The 18,394-nt window shown below is 44.5% G+C and overlaps 1 protein-coding gene and 1 pseudogene across 1 annotated transcript; both read right to left on the reverse strand.

The window, feature by feature from the left end:
• Positions 1-925: 925 nt before the first annotated feature.
• LOC147917764 (transmembrane epididymal protein 1A-like) lies at positions 926-1,831 on the reverse strand. Its single transcript, XM_087418485.1, has one exon. It carries the CDS (start codon positions 1,829-1,831, stop codon positions 926-928), a length of 906 nt encoding a protein of 301 aa, XP_087274611.1.
• Positions 1,832-5,464: 3,633 nt separating this feature from the next.
• On the reverse strand, positions 5,465-6,270 carry LOC101405227 (transmembrane epididymal protein 1-like; annotated as a pseudogene).
• Positions 6,271-18,394: the final 12,124 nt, after the last annotated feature.

An 18,394-nucleotide genomic window follows, 5' to 3' on the forward strand; every position in this document is an offset into this window, starting at 1 on the left:
GATTTAGATGAGTTACTGAAGAGTTCCAGATCAAAGGAGTACATGAGAATATTCTGGAGGAGGACTTCTTGGTGGTAGTAGTGCAAGGACATTTAATGCTGGGTATAAAATAACACTGGGTAGTAAATATGTGATTGGCAGTGGCTTTTTCTAAATTGTACAGCGTGTCATTTGGCAAAGGCACAAGTGTAGGACGTAGTCAATTAGGATCTAGTAAATTGCTGGTGGGGCTGGTGATAGTTAAACAAGTAGCTAAGCACCTTGCTTTGGCTGTATTAGAAGTCAGGAATAAGAAATGTGGTGGCATTTAATGAAAATTTGGTTTATGGAAATTTGAAAAACTGTAATATGAAAGTATTAATTCTCACTTTGTGTGGAAAATTTGAAGCAATGCAAATTTACCCAAATTTAAAAAATATATATGAGATTCTTATCACTTCAGCCAGGTGGGATAAGTGAATTGTACCATATCTGTTTCCACATGGTGGTGTCACTTTAGTTGGCAAACAGAAATAGCCACCACTGCAGTTTTGATTTGTGAGAAGTCTTTATTCTTTGAGTAAAAGCCTGAAGTAGCTGGTGACAGCATGACTGCTGGACTCTGCTCTCCTCCCTTCAGAGGGCTTTCTCAATTGCATTCTCTCCCCCCAAGGCTTTTCTTGTACACTTACCTATTCCCCTGGTTACCCCCCACAGCCCCCACCCAACCAATCCTGTCAGTGTCCCTATCACGGGCCCCTCTCTCCTCATCTCCTCAGCGATTAGAGGCTCAGGGGACAGGAGATGTACCAGGCATAGAGACCAACCGCTCTCCTTCATGGCCATTGCCTTAACTGGGGACCAAAGAGGGTACAATGCCCAGGTCTGAGAGAACCCACAAGGAGGAAGATGGGGTGGACGATGTGTCAGGCATCTGGGCCCTGTCTCAGGGTGAACCCTTTGAAAGGAGAAGAACCTGTTCATCTTTCTCTGCCTGCTCCACTTCCTGCAGCAATTTGTAGAGGGGTCCTCCCATGCTCGTGTCACGTGGAGCTTCTTTAGACCACGTGGGCTTCAAGCTGGGACTGTGACAACGATGCCAAAAGGAAGAGACGCCATAGATTCCCAACAGGCACAAAGCATTGATCATCACATGCCAGCAGAAGAAGGTGGTGATAAACATGATGTCGCTGATGTCATCGTCCTGCCATGGGTAGCCAGTGACTGGTCTGTACAGAATAAAGGCTGCCTGTATCAGCCAGGAGCCCATCATGAGAAACAGAAAGGTCTCAATCAATGAGAGGTGAAACGTTTCAGGAGCCCACAGCTCTACGGTCAACACCACCATCAGCAGGAACACCAACAAGATGAGCAGAGAATGAATGTGCAGCTCCACCCCTGTTGAGTCCTGAACATGTGACACCAGCAGCAGCAGGAGCACGTAGAAAGTCAAGACCAGGGTACCTTTCTCTAGGACTACACATCTCTGAGGCAACAAGTTCTTGCTCATGACATCTACACAGCCATTGAGGGTTAGGAGGATGAACATGGTGAGGTGCTGCCACTGTTTGGGGTACATAAATCTCGGTGGCAGCTCCCTGTTCATCAGCTTCAACCCTCCTGTAACACAGCTGATCTCATAAGCTATCAAGATGGAGCCAGTCACCATCTTCCACAAACCTCCATAGGATATTTTCCACAGCCTGGCCCATCTTCCCTTGTTCCTGGGAGGGCGTGAAGGATACAGGAGAGAGTCATTGAGTATCGCAGCTTTGGAGACCACTATTGCCTGATACAGTCCATAGAAGACTAGAAACAGCCCTGGATACACGTGACCAATAAAGGTTCCCATTGAGCTGCAGATCTGTAGGAGAAAAGACAAAACTCGGACACGTCCACACCTTCCGGAGACACTTCAAGGTCTGAGTTTTGGAAGAATTGCCTTCTACCAACTTTTATCATCTCACCCCACCCACTGCTCCCCCACAGAGAGGAAATGTTTCTTGAAACAAGCCTACGCCTTTGATGGCCTAAAGCCTCATTGTTCCATTCCATTCTGGTACATTAGAAATTAACTGGCTTCTGCCAAAGAAGAAAACTGGTGAATGTGCTTCTAGGGGCTCCCCTCTATAGCCTTGAGGTGCTTCTGGTCACACTTGTCCCTTGCTCCCATGGCTTCCTTACCGTTGTGCTGCCCAGCACTCGGGACAAGGAGAGAGGAGCATGGGATGGCGGTAGGGGTTGCCAAGGTGACTCGAGGAAGCCTGGACACTCACAAGCCCTTGAGTATCCTTCAGTACTTCTCAGATACAACTTTGGTCCAATTCCAAGTTTTTCTTTGTGGACACATATATTTATAAACATTTGGATATGTGACCATGTAATGCATGCTTACTGCCTATCTGACTTTTCTATTCCTCTCTGATAGACACATTCTGAAGATCACCAAGAAAGCTCCCTTCACCTCTTCCCTTTACCTCTTCACATCCCCACTCCCACGCCCCCCCACTTCAACAGCTCTACTGGCCAGTAAGTGGATCTGAAAAGTTACCCTTTGATACTGATGTTAGGGACTGTGACTTTTTGTAGTGTGTCAACCTAACTAAGCTTGAGCTATGCTTCCCAGAATTTGCTTGCCTATGTGGCTCCAGGTTGGGTTGGCTACAAGAGAAATTGACATGAGAATGTGAAGGTGAAGTGAAGCAGCAGCCTAAGCATACTCTGCAGGTGGAGGGTGCCAGGTGCCCCTGTAGCTCCCGCATTCTGTTACTGAGCTGCTGGCTCACCTCCTTGGTGTGGGCAGCAGCCAGGCCTGTAGCTCCCTCAGCTTCTCTGGGTATGAAGGCACCAGCTTCTTCTGCCGGTCACCTGCCACCGAAGTGTGAGGTGGTGAGAGGCAGACACGGGCTCCAGTTTGTCCTCACAGGTTTCAGTTTGTGCTTGCTCTTCCCTAACTTCATGTAACATCCTTCTTCCTGCCTGCTGCCACATTGACCTGAAATGGCCTCCGGCCCATTATACAGCAGAGAGGCAACAGCCTGCCAGAGACTTCTTCACTACAAATGTGTAAGTTCTAATAGCCATAAGAAATCCATATTCCATATCACTCTGCTCCCATGATCCATCTCTGACCAGGGCAAGGGATTACGATGTAATCCTTCACATTCAGATACTGTCAAGAGGAGTGACTCCAGTGAGCTGGTGTGGCCATGTGAATTAGCCCATCAGCTTCATTTATCTATTGCTTGACTAGTGTCTAATGCACCTTGGAAGACAGAGTCCTAGGTATTGGGTAATAGCCAGCTGAGTATAAGGCAGAGAGGCAGAGAAAAGGTACAGGGAATGTGAGGCATGCCCTGGGCCCACAGATGGATCTGGGTTTATTGCAGGAGGTACATGGAATGGGATTTTCTCGGGGGGTGATAATGGTGGTGAGGGGAGAAGAAGTTCGTCACTCAACGTGAACCATGCTGACATTACAGTCTTCTGCATAATCATCTGTCCTCACAGTACTAGCAATGCTGTGGGGCAGAGAGGCAGCACTTAGATGCTGAGAGTGCCCCTAGTGGAGAGGAGAATTTATACCCAGATCACAGCACTGTCTCTGTGCCTTCACTCTCCTACAGGTACCTACTCTTTCTCTAGTCCACTGAATTCCAAGAAAATTAAATTTCTCTGCCCTTGAGGATGTCAATAGTTCAGATTGCTTCTTGCTCTTGAGAGATTTGGTGAGCCTGGAGATTGAGTGTGAACGCAGGTTGGAAAAACAAAACTTAATTCTGCTTTCTGAAGGGATTTGCTTTGCTTATTTTAAATTTCAATTTTAGGTGTTTTTATTCAATTAATGTATAGTCATGGTAGAAAAATCAGGTAAAATATATAAGCAAAAAGAAGAACATTAAAGGGGCCGGTCCGGTGGCGCAAGCAGTTGGGTGCGCGCACTCCGCTGCGGCGGCCCGGGGTTCGCTGGTTCGGATCCCAGGCACGCACAGACGCACTGCTTTGGCAAGCCATGCTGTGGCGGCGTCCCATATAAAGTGGAGGAGGATGGGCACGGATGTTAGCCCAGGGCCGTCTTCCTCGGCAAAAAAAGAGGAGGATTGGTGGATGTTAGCACAGGGCTGATCTCCTCACAAAAAAAAAAAAAAAAAAAAAAAAAAAAAAAGAACATTAAAAATCATCTGCAATTGCATAATCAGGAGGTGGCCATTGTCGCCGCTGAGGTCCGGAAACGTAGTTTTAGGAAGACAGCAAGAGGAAGTGGAAATGCATTGACTGCAAGTCAGAAATCTGGGTTCTCATTCCAGTTCTCCCTTGATCTGCTGAATGTCATACCCCTTATCTGAAAAACTTGGGTGTTCAACTTGCTATTAAAGTGACAATAAAAGGACGTGAATATTGTTGCACAGAAGTGAGCATCTTCCTCTCCTGTCTCTTTCTCCCTTTTGGTGAATTATCAAAACGCTTGGATAGCACTGCAGAGCTCAGTGCTCAGAGGGAGGAGATTCAAAGCGAAACTCTGAGTGACATTTCTGACATGAGTGAGGGAGGAGAGAACGCCAGGGATTCCTTTGGTTTTTGGATTTGCTCTGGGAGAAGCACAGGGTCCATCGCTCCTCTGAGTATCAGCAGGGCTGGGCCGCAGAACACGTGGACGGAGGCCTCAGAGAAGCTGCATTTGGTCACACTAATATTGCATCTGGTGTTTTGAGGCTGTGGTCCAAGTGAAGTAGGGGCAGCAGAGCTTACTCCAGCTCCCACACTCATCTCCACAGTTGTCCCTGGCAGCTATGAGCCAGTGGCCAGTGGAGGAGAGAACAGCAGCACTGACCCAACAGCAATGCGAGGTTGAAAGTGGTGTGTACAAGGACAAGCAGCCCCACTTAAGGTCCCATCTGGGATGCTCAGGTCCACACCTTGGCCAGACACCAAAGCTACATGTTGTTTATTAAAACACAAACATCCCGATCTCTGACTTTGAAGATAGGAATCACCCATCCCACAGCAGACACTGCCCACAAGTAGCTGAAAAGGAAGCCAAAAGTGGTGAATGATTAGCGGAACTGGCAGACAGCTCCAGAGTCTGTGGACACTGAGTGCCTGGAAAGCTGTGTCATGAGGAAAACTCAGCTTGACCACACGAGCCCTTGGAGGTCCTTCATGGCCTGGCTGCTCCACAGTGAGACTCCCTTCAGACCTACCTCCCCAATCCCCATCCCATATTCTTGAGGGGCCCCAGGCACAGCCACTGCTACTTGTCTGGCATGAAATACCAGAATGAGCAAGAAGGTTTTAAGGAATTCAATAAATATGAATTTACTAATTGCTGTGGATTCTACTGAGTGTAGCAGGGCATATAAAAATGTATATGACATAGTTCTTGTCCTAAAAGAGCACTTCCTGTCTCTACCTTAAAGTTCCCTGTGGTGTGGAAAGGCTGAAAGGCCTCCATACATGTGGCTGGGGTTCCATTTCTGGGTACTGGTCAGAGTGGAACCATGGGATAACTCTGCACACTTCCTACCTTCAAGCTGGGACTATGACAATGATGCCAAAAGGAAGAGACCACAGATTCCCAACAGACACAAAGCATTGATCGTCACATGCCAGCAGAAGAAGGTGGTGATAAACATGATGTCGCTGATGTCATCGTCCTGCCATGGTAGCCGGTGACTGGTCTGTACAGAATAAAGGCTGCCTGTATCAGCCAGGAGCCCATCATGAGAAACAGAAAGGTCTCAATCAATGAGAGGTGAAATGTTTCAGGAGCCCACAGCTCTATGGTCAACACCAACATCAGCAGGAACACCACCAAGATGAGCAGAGAATGAATGTGCAGCTCCACCCCTGTTGAGTCCTGAACATGTGACACCAGCAGCAGCAGGAGCACAGAGAAGGTCAGGACCAGGCTACCTTTCTCTAGGACTACACACCTCTGAGGCAGCAAGTTCTTGCTTGTGACATCAACACAACCATTGAGGGTGAGGAGGATGAACCTGATGTAGTGATGCCCCTATTTGGGTACATAAATCTTGGTAGCAGCCCCCTGTTTGTCAACACCATCCCATCACCCAGACAAAAGACCACATAAACTGTTAAGATGGAGCCAGTCACTATCTTCAGCAAACCTCTATAGGATATTTTCCACAGCCTGGCCCATCTACCCTTATTCCTGGGAGGGCATGAAGGATACAGGAAAGAGTTGTTGACTATCATGGCCTTAAAGACCACTGTTGCCTGATACAGTCCATAAGAGAAAAGATCTAACCCTGGGTAAAAATGACCACTGAACTTTCCCTTGAAATTATAGGTGTGTCTGACTAAGGAGTGAAGAACAGAACTCAGGACCTCTCTGCTCTCCTCTCCCTGAGGGCCCCTCAAGTCTTTGGCTGCATATACGGAACTAACTTCTACCGACTTTTATCATCTCCCACTGCCCACTACTCCCAGACAGAATGGAAAGTTTTGGATAGGAGCCTACACTTTTGGTGAGGTGAGTCTTATTGTTCCATTCCATTCGGATACACTGGGAACTGATGGACTTCTGCCAAAGAAGGAAGATAAAGATTTCCTAGTATGTACCTGTGAGAATGTATGCTCTATGAGCTCTGTGTTTGGGCCTTTCAGATGTTTCTGGACACACTTCTCCTCTCTCCCATGGCTTGCTTTCTTCTGCTCCTGTCCAGTGCTTAAAGGAGCAGTGGAGAGGTGCATGAACATGGGGATTATCCAGAAAAGGCCCGGGTTACTCACAAACCTTTGCACATCTTTTAAGACTCCTTACTCATATCTTTGGTCATATATTGAAAGCGAGTATATTCTTCCTGAACATAAAAGTTTATACATATTTGGGGATGTGCTCACATGTATACATACTGAGCACCTACCTGACTTCTTCGTTTTTCTGTAACAGACAAATTAGGGGGACCACCACAAAAGCTCCTCACCTGCCCCCAAATCTCTCTCCACTGGACAGTAGACGAACCTGAAAAGCCACCTTTTGAGATGTTAAGATATAATTTCTTATTAAAATGCAGATATGTTGAGACAAGTAGATTCAGTGAGCTACTTCTGTTGAATGTGAATTAGCTTATTAACTTTGTTCTCTCTTTAATTATCATTTGCTAAGTGTCCAATACATATAGGTAGAAAAAGTCCGAGGCACTAGATGACAGCCAGCTGCATCTGAGGGACTGTATCCAAGAAGAGCCTTCATTTAGATGGGATGGTGGAGAGCAAGGTACAGGGAATGTGAGGCATGCCCTGGGCCCACAAATAGATCTGGGTTTATTGCAGGAGGTATATGGAATGGGAGTTTCTCTGGGGTTGATAATTGTGCTGAGGGGAGAGGAAGTTCATCACTCAACCTGAACCGTGCTGACATCACAGTCTTCTGCATAATCATCTGTCCTCACGGTACAAGCAATGTTGTGGGTCAGAGAGGCAGCACCCACATGCTGATACCGCCCCCAGTGGGGAGGAAGAGAGTTTACACTCAGCTTACAGCACTGCCTCTGAACCCTTAGTCTCATTCACGTATCTCTCTTTCCTACACCCACTTAATGTCAGAAAAATCCAATCTGTCCATGCCCTTGAGGATGAAGGCCATTTGTTGCCAGTGGAAGAGTGGGGATTTGGAGTGTGAAAACGCTGTAGGAGAGAGGGCTTAAGATTGTTTTACAGAGGGATTTGCTTTCCTTATTCCATTTGAATTTCAGCTTTTTTTTTTTTTTACAGTGTGGCATAGATTGGCTAGCAATTCACCGTATTCATTTCCTTTTCATGCTGATAAACTGCATTTCCCACCCCGCCCTGCAGTTAGATGCAGCCTTGCAGCTGAGTTCTAGCCAATGGAGTGTGAATAGAAGAGATATATATTACTTTCTGGTCTCACCCATAAAATCTGCCCTCACACACTCTTCCATGCTATTTCCCTTTCCTCCGGCTTTATACAGAATATCACAGCTTACTTGAAAGTCATATGTTGTTGAGGATGGAGGAGTCCCAAGACGGAAGGAAGAGGTTTCCTGGATTCCTTCTAGGAGGTCCATACATTGTTCAGGAACACTCATTTTGGACTATATATGGTCAAGAAATAAAGTTATTCTGGTTAAGCCGTGGAAATTTTCACATTTGTTTGTTATAGCAGCTAGTTCACCCTAGCTAATGCAAAACTAATACACAGTCTTTATAGAAAAATTTGGAAAAATCCGTAAGCAAAAAATGAGAGAAAAATAAGCACTTGCAATGCCAAACCTGATGATAACCACTGTTAACGTTTTGCCGTAGAACTCTGGCTTTAGGAAGGCAGGGTTGTGAAATGAAAAAATAAAATCACTGGAAATTGAGAGACCAGGATTCCAGTCCCAATTTCCCTCTAATGAGCAGAGCTTCAGTTGCTCTATTAGAGAAAGGAAAGAGCATTGGCATCTGTGTTCTCTACGTGGAGAAAGACAGAGAGAGGAGAGAGAGGGAGAGGAAAAGGGGGCGGGAGAGGGAAGGAGGGTGGGTGTTGTTGCATAGAAGGGAGCAATTTTGTTACACCAAAATTTTTCCTTTTTAGCTAGTGGTCAGAACAGCCAGAAAACTTTAAAGAGCTGAATGCTCAGGCAGAGGAGGTACAAAGGGAAGCAGTGAGTATGACATTGGGATAAGAGGACCAGGGAGGAGAAATCTCTGCCACTCTCTTTGGTCCTTGCATTTGCTCTGGGAAATCATTGAGCTGCTCTCAGGTGAAGTGGCCCTCTGTGCAGCAAAGTCCATTGCTCCACTAAGTATTTACCATCAACAAAGAGCAAGTTCATGTTTTTGAGCAGCGCAGTTCTAGCGAGAATGGACTGCAGGTGTCAGAAAAGGCTGTTTTGGCTCAGTAGTAATGTTATCTCCAGCACCTCAGAGCTGTGGGTCACATAGTGGACATTGAGGAACAAGCAGATACCATTCATATCCTGACTACCACCTTAAATCCACCTCTCGGACCCTCCAGGCAGCTGTGAGCCAGTGGCCAGCGGAGGAGAGAACAGCAGCACTGACCCAACAGCAATGCGAGGTTGAAAGTGGCAGGTACCAAGATAAGCAGCCCCACTTAAGGGCCCATCTGGGATGCTCAGGTCCACACCTTGGCCAGACACCAAAGCTACATGTTGTTCACTAAAACACAAACATCCTGATCTCAGGCTTTGAAGATAAGAATCACCCATCCCAAACCAGACACTGCCCACAAGTGGCAGAGAAGGAAGCCAAAGGTGGTGAATGATTAGCAGAACTGGCAGACAGCTCAAGAGTCTGTGGACACTGAGTGCCTGGAAAGCTGTGTCATGAGGAAAACTCAGCTTGACCACACGAGCCCTTGGAGGTCCTTCATGGCCTGGCTGCTCCACGGTGAGACTCCCCTCAGAGCTGCCCCCCTCCACTGCCTCACATTCTCAAGGGGCCCTAGGCACAGCCACTGCCACTTGTCTGGTATGAAATGCCAGAGTGAGCAAGAAAGTCCTCAGGAATTTAGTAAACATGAATTTACTAAATGCTATGAGATAATCTTGTCCTCACAAAGCTTACAATGTAGTTAAGTGTTCTACGCACATACACACACATGAAATATACAAATTTGCATTAGTTAGAGAATTATTTAGAACTAGAAAATGTCGTGCTGAGTGATGTGTAAGAGTGCATTTTAGAAGATTTCAATGTTGTTCACGGGGGAAGTTCAAGGTTAATCAGAATCATCCCTAGATATGTCCTAGAAAACTGTTAGTAACTCAGGGAAGGTTTTAGCGTCAGGTTCTTTCAAAAGCCTTTATACCAACTTTAAAGGAATCCTTCATTTCTTATCGTTGCAGGGCAGATATGACTAAGAATCCAGTGTTATATTATATAGCTTATAGAATGGCAGGGCCAATTAAATGCTTGCCGTACCAGTCTCTAATGCTAAGACAAGGACACTTGTGGGAGAAGGAGTGGGATCCTGAGATTTAGGACAAGGAAACAGGTGAGACTGAGATCTTTAAAATCCCCAATTCTATTGGACCTCCCTTTCTGATGGAGGAAACCCCTCTTCCCACCTGAGAGAAAAAGTTGTCCTCTGCATAAACACCTTTCAATGACTGCACTTGGGAGAGTTCTATCACAAGGGTATGCCAGTCTTTGTAGGACCCACTCCCACCACTCTTATTACCTCCATGTCCCTAACAAGAATATATCCCAGTATAGCCCAGACAAGGATGTACAAGACCTGGTCTAAAGAGGGAGAGGAAATTGATACGCCAAAAGAACTGTAAGACCTCACCAGTTAGTACTGGCCAGTGTGTGGGGAGCATGATGTGAATGAATTCTAAAGGTGTCTGACCATGTAAAATGAAATTAAAGAGTTGATTGAGCCACATTTATCAATATGAGTGTACTTTCCTGAGATTTTAGGTTTAATATGTGGCTTGAGCATCTGGGAATCGTATAAATAGTCTGCTAGGTTGGCCAATTGAAACCAGGACTCAATGGTGGCCTACAGTCAGTGAAGTTGACATAGTAGAATTTCCCTGGCCACCACTGAGTCCAGAAGCACTGCCAAATAGAATTTTCTGCAATGGTGGGAATTTGCTATAATCTGTGCTGTCCAGTATGATAACTTCTAGCCACCTGTGGCTACTGAGCACTTGAAATGTGGCCAGTGCAACTAGGGATCTGATTTTTAATTTTAATGAATGTAAATTTGACTAGCCACATGTGGATAGTGGCCCTTGTATTGAATGGTGCAGCTCTAGTGTAAGGATTCTGAAGGCTCAGTGGAAGGGCAAGGTGACTTCCTCTTTTATCTGAGTCACTCTGGCTGCACCCCACAAGTTATGGTTTATGGAGTGCTCTCATTATCATTCACTTTTGAATAATTTTCCTATTTCTCTATTTATTTTCTCTTTAACCCAAGTTATCTAGAAGAGCATCTTTTAATTTCCAAATAAATTGTGCCCTTTTTTCTTTTATTATCCTTTTTATGTTGATGTTATTTCTACTTTTTAAAAGTGTTGTTTTTCTTCATAAATGTTCTGTGAGAAGTATTCAAATATTCTATATTCCTATTAATTTTTGTATGATGTGATGATTTCTGAGATAGGTATGTTATGTTCTTTGAACATAACTCTGGATTTCTTCATTTCTCTTTTTACTTCTATCAGTTTTTATTTTATGCATATAGATGCCACAATGTTAATGCATTAAAATTCATAATTGTTATATCTTCTTGGTAAATTAAATATAATAGAAATAGGAAAATATTTGTCCCTTTTAATTGTTAATGATTCTCATCTTTAGTTTACTTTTGTCTGATATTAGCATTATAACATCTACTTTCTTCTATTATTTTCTAGCATACTTTTTTTTTGATGAGGAAGACTGGCCCTGAGCTAACATCTGTTGCCAGTCTTCCTCTTTTTGCTTGAGGAAGATTAGCCCTGAGCTAACATCTGTGCCAATCTTCTTCTGTTTTGTATGTTGGATGCCTCCACAGCGTGGCTTGATGTGCGGTGTGTAGGTCTGTGCCCGGGATCCAATCCTGCGAACCCTGGGCCACCAAAGCAGAGCATGCAAACTTAACCACTACACCACCAGGCCGGCCCCTCTAGCATACTTTTATGCCTATATTTTAAACCTTTCTGTGCCCAGTTGTTTAAGCATGTGTCTTGTAATCAGCATGTAGCTTGACTTGGTATTTTAACCTGTTCTATAAATCTGTGTTATTTTGACAGGAGAATTTAAGATACTTAAATTTATCATGCTCATTGATATATTTGGACTTATTTTTAATATTTTGTTTTATGCTTCCATGTTCCTTTTTCGGTTCTGACCCCAGTTCCTCCTTTAAAAATATTTCCATAGGAATGAGTAACTTACATTTATTAGAATTAAGACTTCCATGGAAACAAAAATATGTCTGTTAGAATTGAAGGTTATGGGAACTTGAAATTGGTGACACATTACTGTGTTTCCATGTTCTCCAACTTTCCTCACCCCTCCAGCTTCAGCTTTGTAAAACTTTACAAACAATCCTGCTGAATCTTGGAACCTTGACATGCCATACAGTCACGTCACACAGGCACAGTTGTCCTTGGGTTCTCATAGCACCTGTAGTTTATATGACAACCTCTATTCTTTTGTTCCTCAAATAAATGAATTTTTATATAAGAAATTTAGTAAAAATCAAGGCCTCACCTCACCTGTACCTCAAACAGAGCAGCACCAGCTAATTCAACATTATTGGTTAGTGTCTTTTCTGCCTGCTAAGAAAGACTAGGACATTTTGAGATATCCTAAGAAACAATAGGGTGAAGTGGTTAGTAGAACAGACTCTAGGAATACTCTGCCATGGTTGGAAACTCAGTTTTGTCACCTTCTCTGCCATTCAATAGTTATATGATCTCAGTTCAGTAACTTAACTTCTCTAAGCCCCATTTTCCTAATATGGGGTCAATAATAGTATCACTTAGAGGGTTACTGTGAGGATTAGAAGAGATAATTCATGTCAAAACACTTAGGACAGTCCTTGCCACACAGTAAGAACTCAGAAAATGGTAGCTAATATTGTTAAGAAGTATCTTAGTTCCTACCTACCCAGGAATCTAGACAAGACTGTTTTCACACAAATTTTCTTAATCCCACCCCCCCACCCCCAACCGCAGAGAGCAGTGGAGCTCCTTGCAGACACATGATATCTCTATGAAGAGACATAATCTACTTCTCTTGATATTCTTAGCATCCCCAATGGTGACTGAAGTTGTCAGTCTGTGAACAGAGGGCCCTGGGTTTAAAAGGTGCTGCATGCACTGGCCTCGTATTGGCAAGCTCTGCCCTATTTTTATGTTTTGTCTGCAGTTGCTGCATTAAGAAGACCTGGCCTTAATGAAATATTCGGTTCTGGATCTTTTCATGTCCCAAATTAACTTTAATGAACAAACAGGGAAAGATCAAGAGGGCTGCGATTGGGACTTAGGGGAAACTTTGAAGCAGAAGCCAGGATCGGGTAGATGCCCTCTGGAGACAGGCCAGCGTTTACTTTTGATGACAGCGAAAGCCTCAGATCTTGTTCATTTGAGCTGCAAACAAGGAGCTCTGGTACCAGAATCCCTGAGATTTCATCTTTTGCAATGCCTCTGTGTTCTTCATTCAACAAACATGTGTTGAATGCCTACCATAAACAAGAAACTTGCTCTGATGCTTTTATTATATGCTTTGGGTAATACCAAGGTGAATAAAACACTGTCACTGCCCTGAAGGATTTTATGTTGTGGTAGAAGAAATAAGATGACATGCCCACGTTAGGAAGGGGACTGTGACATGTCATGAAAGAGGTACAGATTTTCATCAGATCAGGGAAGGAGCAATTGCTTCCACCTTGGAGGGAATAAAGACTGCTGTATGCAAGAAGTTAGATGGGGGCTGCCCTTTTAAGAATAGTGGGATCTGGACAGGTAGGGGTGAGCAGTGGTCTTTCAGGTGGAGCACACAGTGTGAGCACTGGCAGGGAAGTCCAGGGAATGTTCTGGGTTTAGTAAGTTGTACCTATCCCATTTCTTCTATCTGTGTTTTCATGGGTAAATCTCTTAATCAGTTAGAGCCTCAGTTTGCCCATGGGGCTAATTCTGTCTACTTTTCAGAATAATTGTAAAGATTAAATGACTTGTATTGTAATAGGCAAGTGTGTAGATCATTGTATGTGCTTGAATAATGGTAGTTAGTGTCCCTCATGCCTGTTTCTGTTTCTCCCATTTATTCCGGTCCCTAAGCTGGTGAGAGCTGATCCCCAGGAATTTCTACTGCGATATGGAGTTTGGGAGCAGAAAGAAGGGAGCTGCCGGTCAATACTGATGTTTAAGAAAGGAAGTTTAGGATTGCCACAGGCAGTCCGCAGCAGAGGCAATTCTTTCCTGTCAACAGGGCCCTAGTGTCCTGGATAGAACCAGTCCTGGACTGACTATCCCCCCTGTTCCCGTCCTTGTTGCAAAGTGTGGTCATCTTTTCCAAGTGTCCTGTCACATCCACATCACCAAAAATCTCTTCTTTCAAAGACATTTCCTTCACTGCTTCCCCGGTCTTCTGGTTGAAGACTTTCCCAGAAAGGAGCTTAAGAATTCATCAGATGCTCTGTTCTTAGCAGAGTTGGTCTTCTGGACTTGTCTCAAGAGTAGAAGACCTCATTTGGAGCCATATCTTCCATTTTGGTATTTTTGGTATTCAATTGTCATTTCCATTTTTGGTATTCAATTCAACAAACATTTGAAACAGGATCTTAATTGTAATCATCCTTTGGTCTCTGAGATTCAGCAGAGGATTCAAAGGCTAGTAATAAAACCATTGGTGGGAAATCCCATTGTCATTCCAAGGGAAGGTGCTGGAGCCTCTGTGCAAGACTTTCAAAGGGAAGGCCTGGAGGCATGCTGCAGGCCTTTGCCATCAGCCAGCTCTAGCCCATATAAGAAGCTGAGGTTGACAAGAGGTTGAAAAGTGGGGATTTCTTTGCAGAAAATTGTCAGTGTCCTGTGCATTCTCTGTACGCCATCGCCACCGGCTAGTGGGAGGGATGAAGGTGCTGTCCCCTCACCTCAAGCCAGGTGAGAGGGGCTTCAAGGGTGCTATGTGGAGAGGAGGGTATGTGTTCTCTGGAGGGATGGAGAGGTTATGTCCAACTCTGTGACAAGAGACTCTCATGAGGCTGCACCTGCCTAGTGCAGAGTTGGGGGATGTGGGAGAGTGGAGGTGAGGTGCGCGCTCACCGACAGAAGAGCAATGGCAGTTGTCACCCTGTGGAAGCCAGCTGGACTGGGCTTCTTCAAGAGTTCTACCCCTAGAAGACCCCCAGGAGGGGTGACAGAGGAGGAGTTGAAAGTGGCCATATGGAGGCATTGCCAGCGTTAGGGGTGGCCTCAGTGCATGATCTCTGAGGAAGCCACGAAGGCATCTCTAGAGAGAGAGGATCACACAGAGGGCATGGACAACTATACCACCCTCATAAGACTCTGCTCCTTTCCCTAATCTCCTCTTCTCTGGGCCCAACCAGGGAGGGACCAGAAAGGGCAGCTAGAGAGTGGGCAGAGGTGAAGCGAGGAAGAGAGAGAAGCTGACCGTAGGCCCTGTTGCAGCCACCTCCACCACCTTGGCAGACTTCTCAGCCTAAAGCAGCCCAAGCTAGGAGATAGGGCGTTTTAAACTAGACAAAAGTTTAGAGTTTAGATATTGTGTATGAATTGGACTGGATTATTTGATGAGTATACCAGACTAGACCTTTATTATTTGAGTGACTGAGATTTTGGCCTGCGAACAAAAAAATCAGTTCCACGGAGCGGGTTTATCGCAGGTCCATGGTGAGAAAGAATAAATTGCTTCCAGCTTGCACCTGGACAGGTCACACTCATTCATCCAACTAGAGTCTGTGCCATAACCACACTGTTAGGAGCTGAATACGGCCCAATTCCTGCAGTCCAGGAGCTGCTAAAGAACAGTTTAATAAAAGGCACACCCTGAAAAGCCTGCATTCCAACAGAATGTAGGGCAATGGGAAAGCAATTCCATCTTAGGACCTGAGAGCCTTTGTAGAGGGGATCTGAGCTGGGGCAGAGACATTTAATACACACAGAACTGCTTGACACAAGACAGGTATACAAGAAAGTGCAGGAATGCTTGGAGTTCGAGATCACATAGGCTGTAACTGGCAGTGGAAATGAAAAATATGGTATGTTTTAAAGATAAGAACCATAAAACTTAAATTCTCACGGTGCTGTACAGTTTGCAAAGCTCTTTTGGATATCTTACTTCGTTTGACAATGACTACAACCCTTGGGATAGGTGGGGAATGTGCTCTTAATACTTGTTTAACAAACGAAGTAACCGTGGGTCAGCATTATTATCTTTCCCCGTAGTAGAGGGCTAGTCAATAGCATAACTAGGATCTGAACCCAGGCTTCCTGGTTTCAAGTTTCTTTGTTAGTTGTTTCATGGCATGTGATCCTGTCCCTCCACACATGTTATGAGCAAGTCAGTTGTAAAGACTGTTTCAAATTTTACTTTTGGAATTATAGGGGTGCATTATGAAGATTATGTCGATTGATTCATTCATTCAACAAATAATTACATTTTAGTGGGAGGAGGTAAATAATAAAAGAAATAAGCAAGCAATGTGTGTATATATTAGATGCTGGTAAAGGCTAGAGAAAAAAATATAGCAGAGAAAGGGAATAGGATGTGCCAGGCCTGTAAGGGGTTGCTCTCTAAATAGGGCCATGGCCATCAGTGAAGGCCTATATAATGGTAACATTTGAGCAGAGACCTGAAAGAAGTGAAGTGAGCTAGTGAGTCACGCAGACATCTGGGGAAGAGACCAGTTAGGGCGATGACAGTTATCCAGATGGGAGTTGATGGTGGTGGGACCAGGGTGAGAGAGGTGAAGACGGTGAGAAGTGGTCAGATTTTGAATGTTTTCTGAAGTATTGTCAAGAGGATTGAGAGATCGATTAGATGTGTGGTGTGAGAGAAAGAGAGGCATCAACAATGACAGCAAGATTTTTAGCCTGAGGAATTGGAAAGATGAATTTGCCTTTTATTAATGAAAATGCATTTATTGGAGATGGCAAAGGCTTCAGGGGGAAAAGGATTTGGAGGAAGGATAAGGAGTTTATTTGGAACATTTTAAGTTTGAGATGCCTGTTTGACATTCAGGTATTGATAACAATTGGTTATAAATGTCTGAAGTTCAGGGAGAGGTCAAGACTAAAATATAGATTTGGAGGTTAGCATAGTGTTCTAGTGATTTTCAGTGGAGCGATTAACAAGAACTGTGAGGGATCTGAGTTTTGCCTTATTTACAAGTCACCAAGTCAGCCTACCACAGCCCCATGGATGCTGGCAGAAGACACGAGCCTCTGGGGTCATAGACAAAGGTCTTTATTACTCACAACAATAGCAATAGCCAAAGTACCCACCTTTCCCTGCCCCAGTTCCCTGAGTCTCAAGTCCCCAAGGCAGTGTGAAGAGGGCCAGAGATGCCTGCACACACAATGCGTTGCATGATAGGAAAGGAACCCAGGCTGAGGAAACCTGAATCTTTCGTAGTGGACAATAAGTGTGACTACCCTGTGCTCTGAGGGGGACACTATCTCTATGTTCCAAAGCTGGTTGCTACACAAACAACCTTGAAAAGATAGTCTAGAATAAAGCCAGTCAGCACCTCTGCTCATGAGCTGTGCAGAAATGCAAGAGACCATGGAGAATTGTCTACCCACATGGTATCACCCCTGAAGGAGCACTGTGGAAATTTTAAGGGGCACTTTTGGTTTTTACAATGATTGGGGGGGAGCCAGGGATATTAGACCTCCTGCAATGTAGGGGACGATATCACACAAAAAGGACATCTCATGGCCCACAGAACTTTTGATGTCCTCTCAGGCATTCACTTAAGTGAAAAAAAACATTTAAAATTATTTAAATTATTTGAGCCTAGACTCTGTTTCTTTCTTTCTTTTTTTTTTTTTTTTGTGAGGATGATCAGCCCTGAGCTAACATCTGATGCCAATCCTTCTCTTTTTTTTGCTGAGGAAGATTGGCCTGGGGCTAACATCTGTGCCCATCTTCCTCTACTTTTTATATGGGACACCGCCATAGCATGGCTTGGCAAGCAGTGCGTCGGTGTGCGCCCAGGATCCAAACCTGCGAACCCCAGGCCGCCCAAGCGGAGCGCGTGCACCCAACTGCTTGTGCCACTGGGCTGGCCCCCCTACGTTCTAGTCCCACTTTATAAAATATTCTTAGTAAGGCTTAATAAACATTTAATATTTAATCATTTAAATCAAAGGAACATAGTACTTTGTTCAGAATTCTATCAAAAATTACTGTTTGGGGGAAAAAATACATTGCTAGCAGCAACACCAGTTCTTTGAGTAGCTACACTTATATCAGATTACAATTGTAGCTGACACAATTATAGTGATTTTGTGTGTGTGTGTGTGTATATATATATTTATTCAGCCTTTATCTTATAAGATCAAACATGAAGAAAATGTTTTTGGAATATTATCTAACTTCTTTTAAATAAAACTTACTCATTATAAGAAGATATGATGCAGTCAGATGCTTGTATCAGATACTGCTGAAAGGTCAATGAAGAAGAGGACTGGAAATTGACCATTGGATTTAGCAGCACAGAAATCATTAGTGACCTTGAAAAGAACAATTTCAGTGGAGAGGTGGGGGCAAGAGTCTGTTTGAAGTTGGTTCAAAGGAGCATGAGAGGGACCGGCCTGGTGGCCTAGTGGTTAAGTTCATGCACTCTGCTTCGGCAGCCAGGGGTTCACAGGTTTGGATCCCAGATGTGAACCTACGTACCGCTTATCAAGCCATGCTGTGGTGGTCTCCCACATATAAATTAGAAGAAGATGGGCAT

This window comes from Ceratotherium simum, chromosome 2 (genome assembly GCF_057802395.1).
Source record: "Ceratotherium simum simum isolate JZ-2026a chromosome 2, ASM5780239v1, whole genome shotgun sequence".
NCBI classification, from domain to species: domain Eukaryota; kingdom Metazoa; phylum Chordata; class Mammalia; order Perissodactyla; family Rhinocerotidae; genus Ceratotherium; species Ceratotherium simum.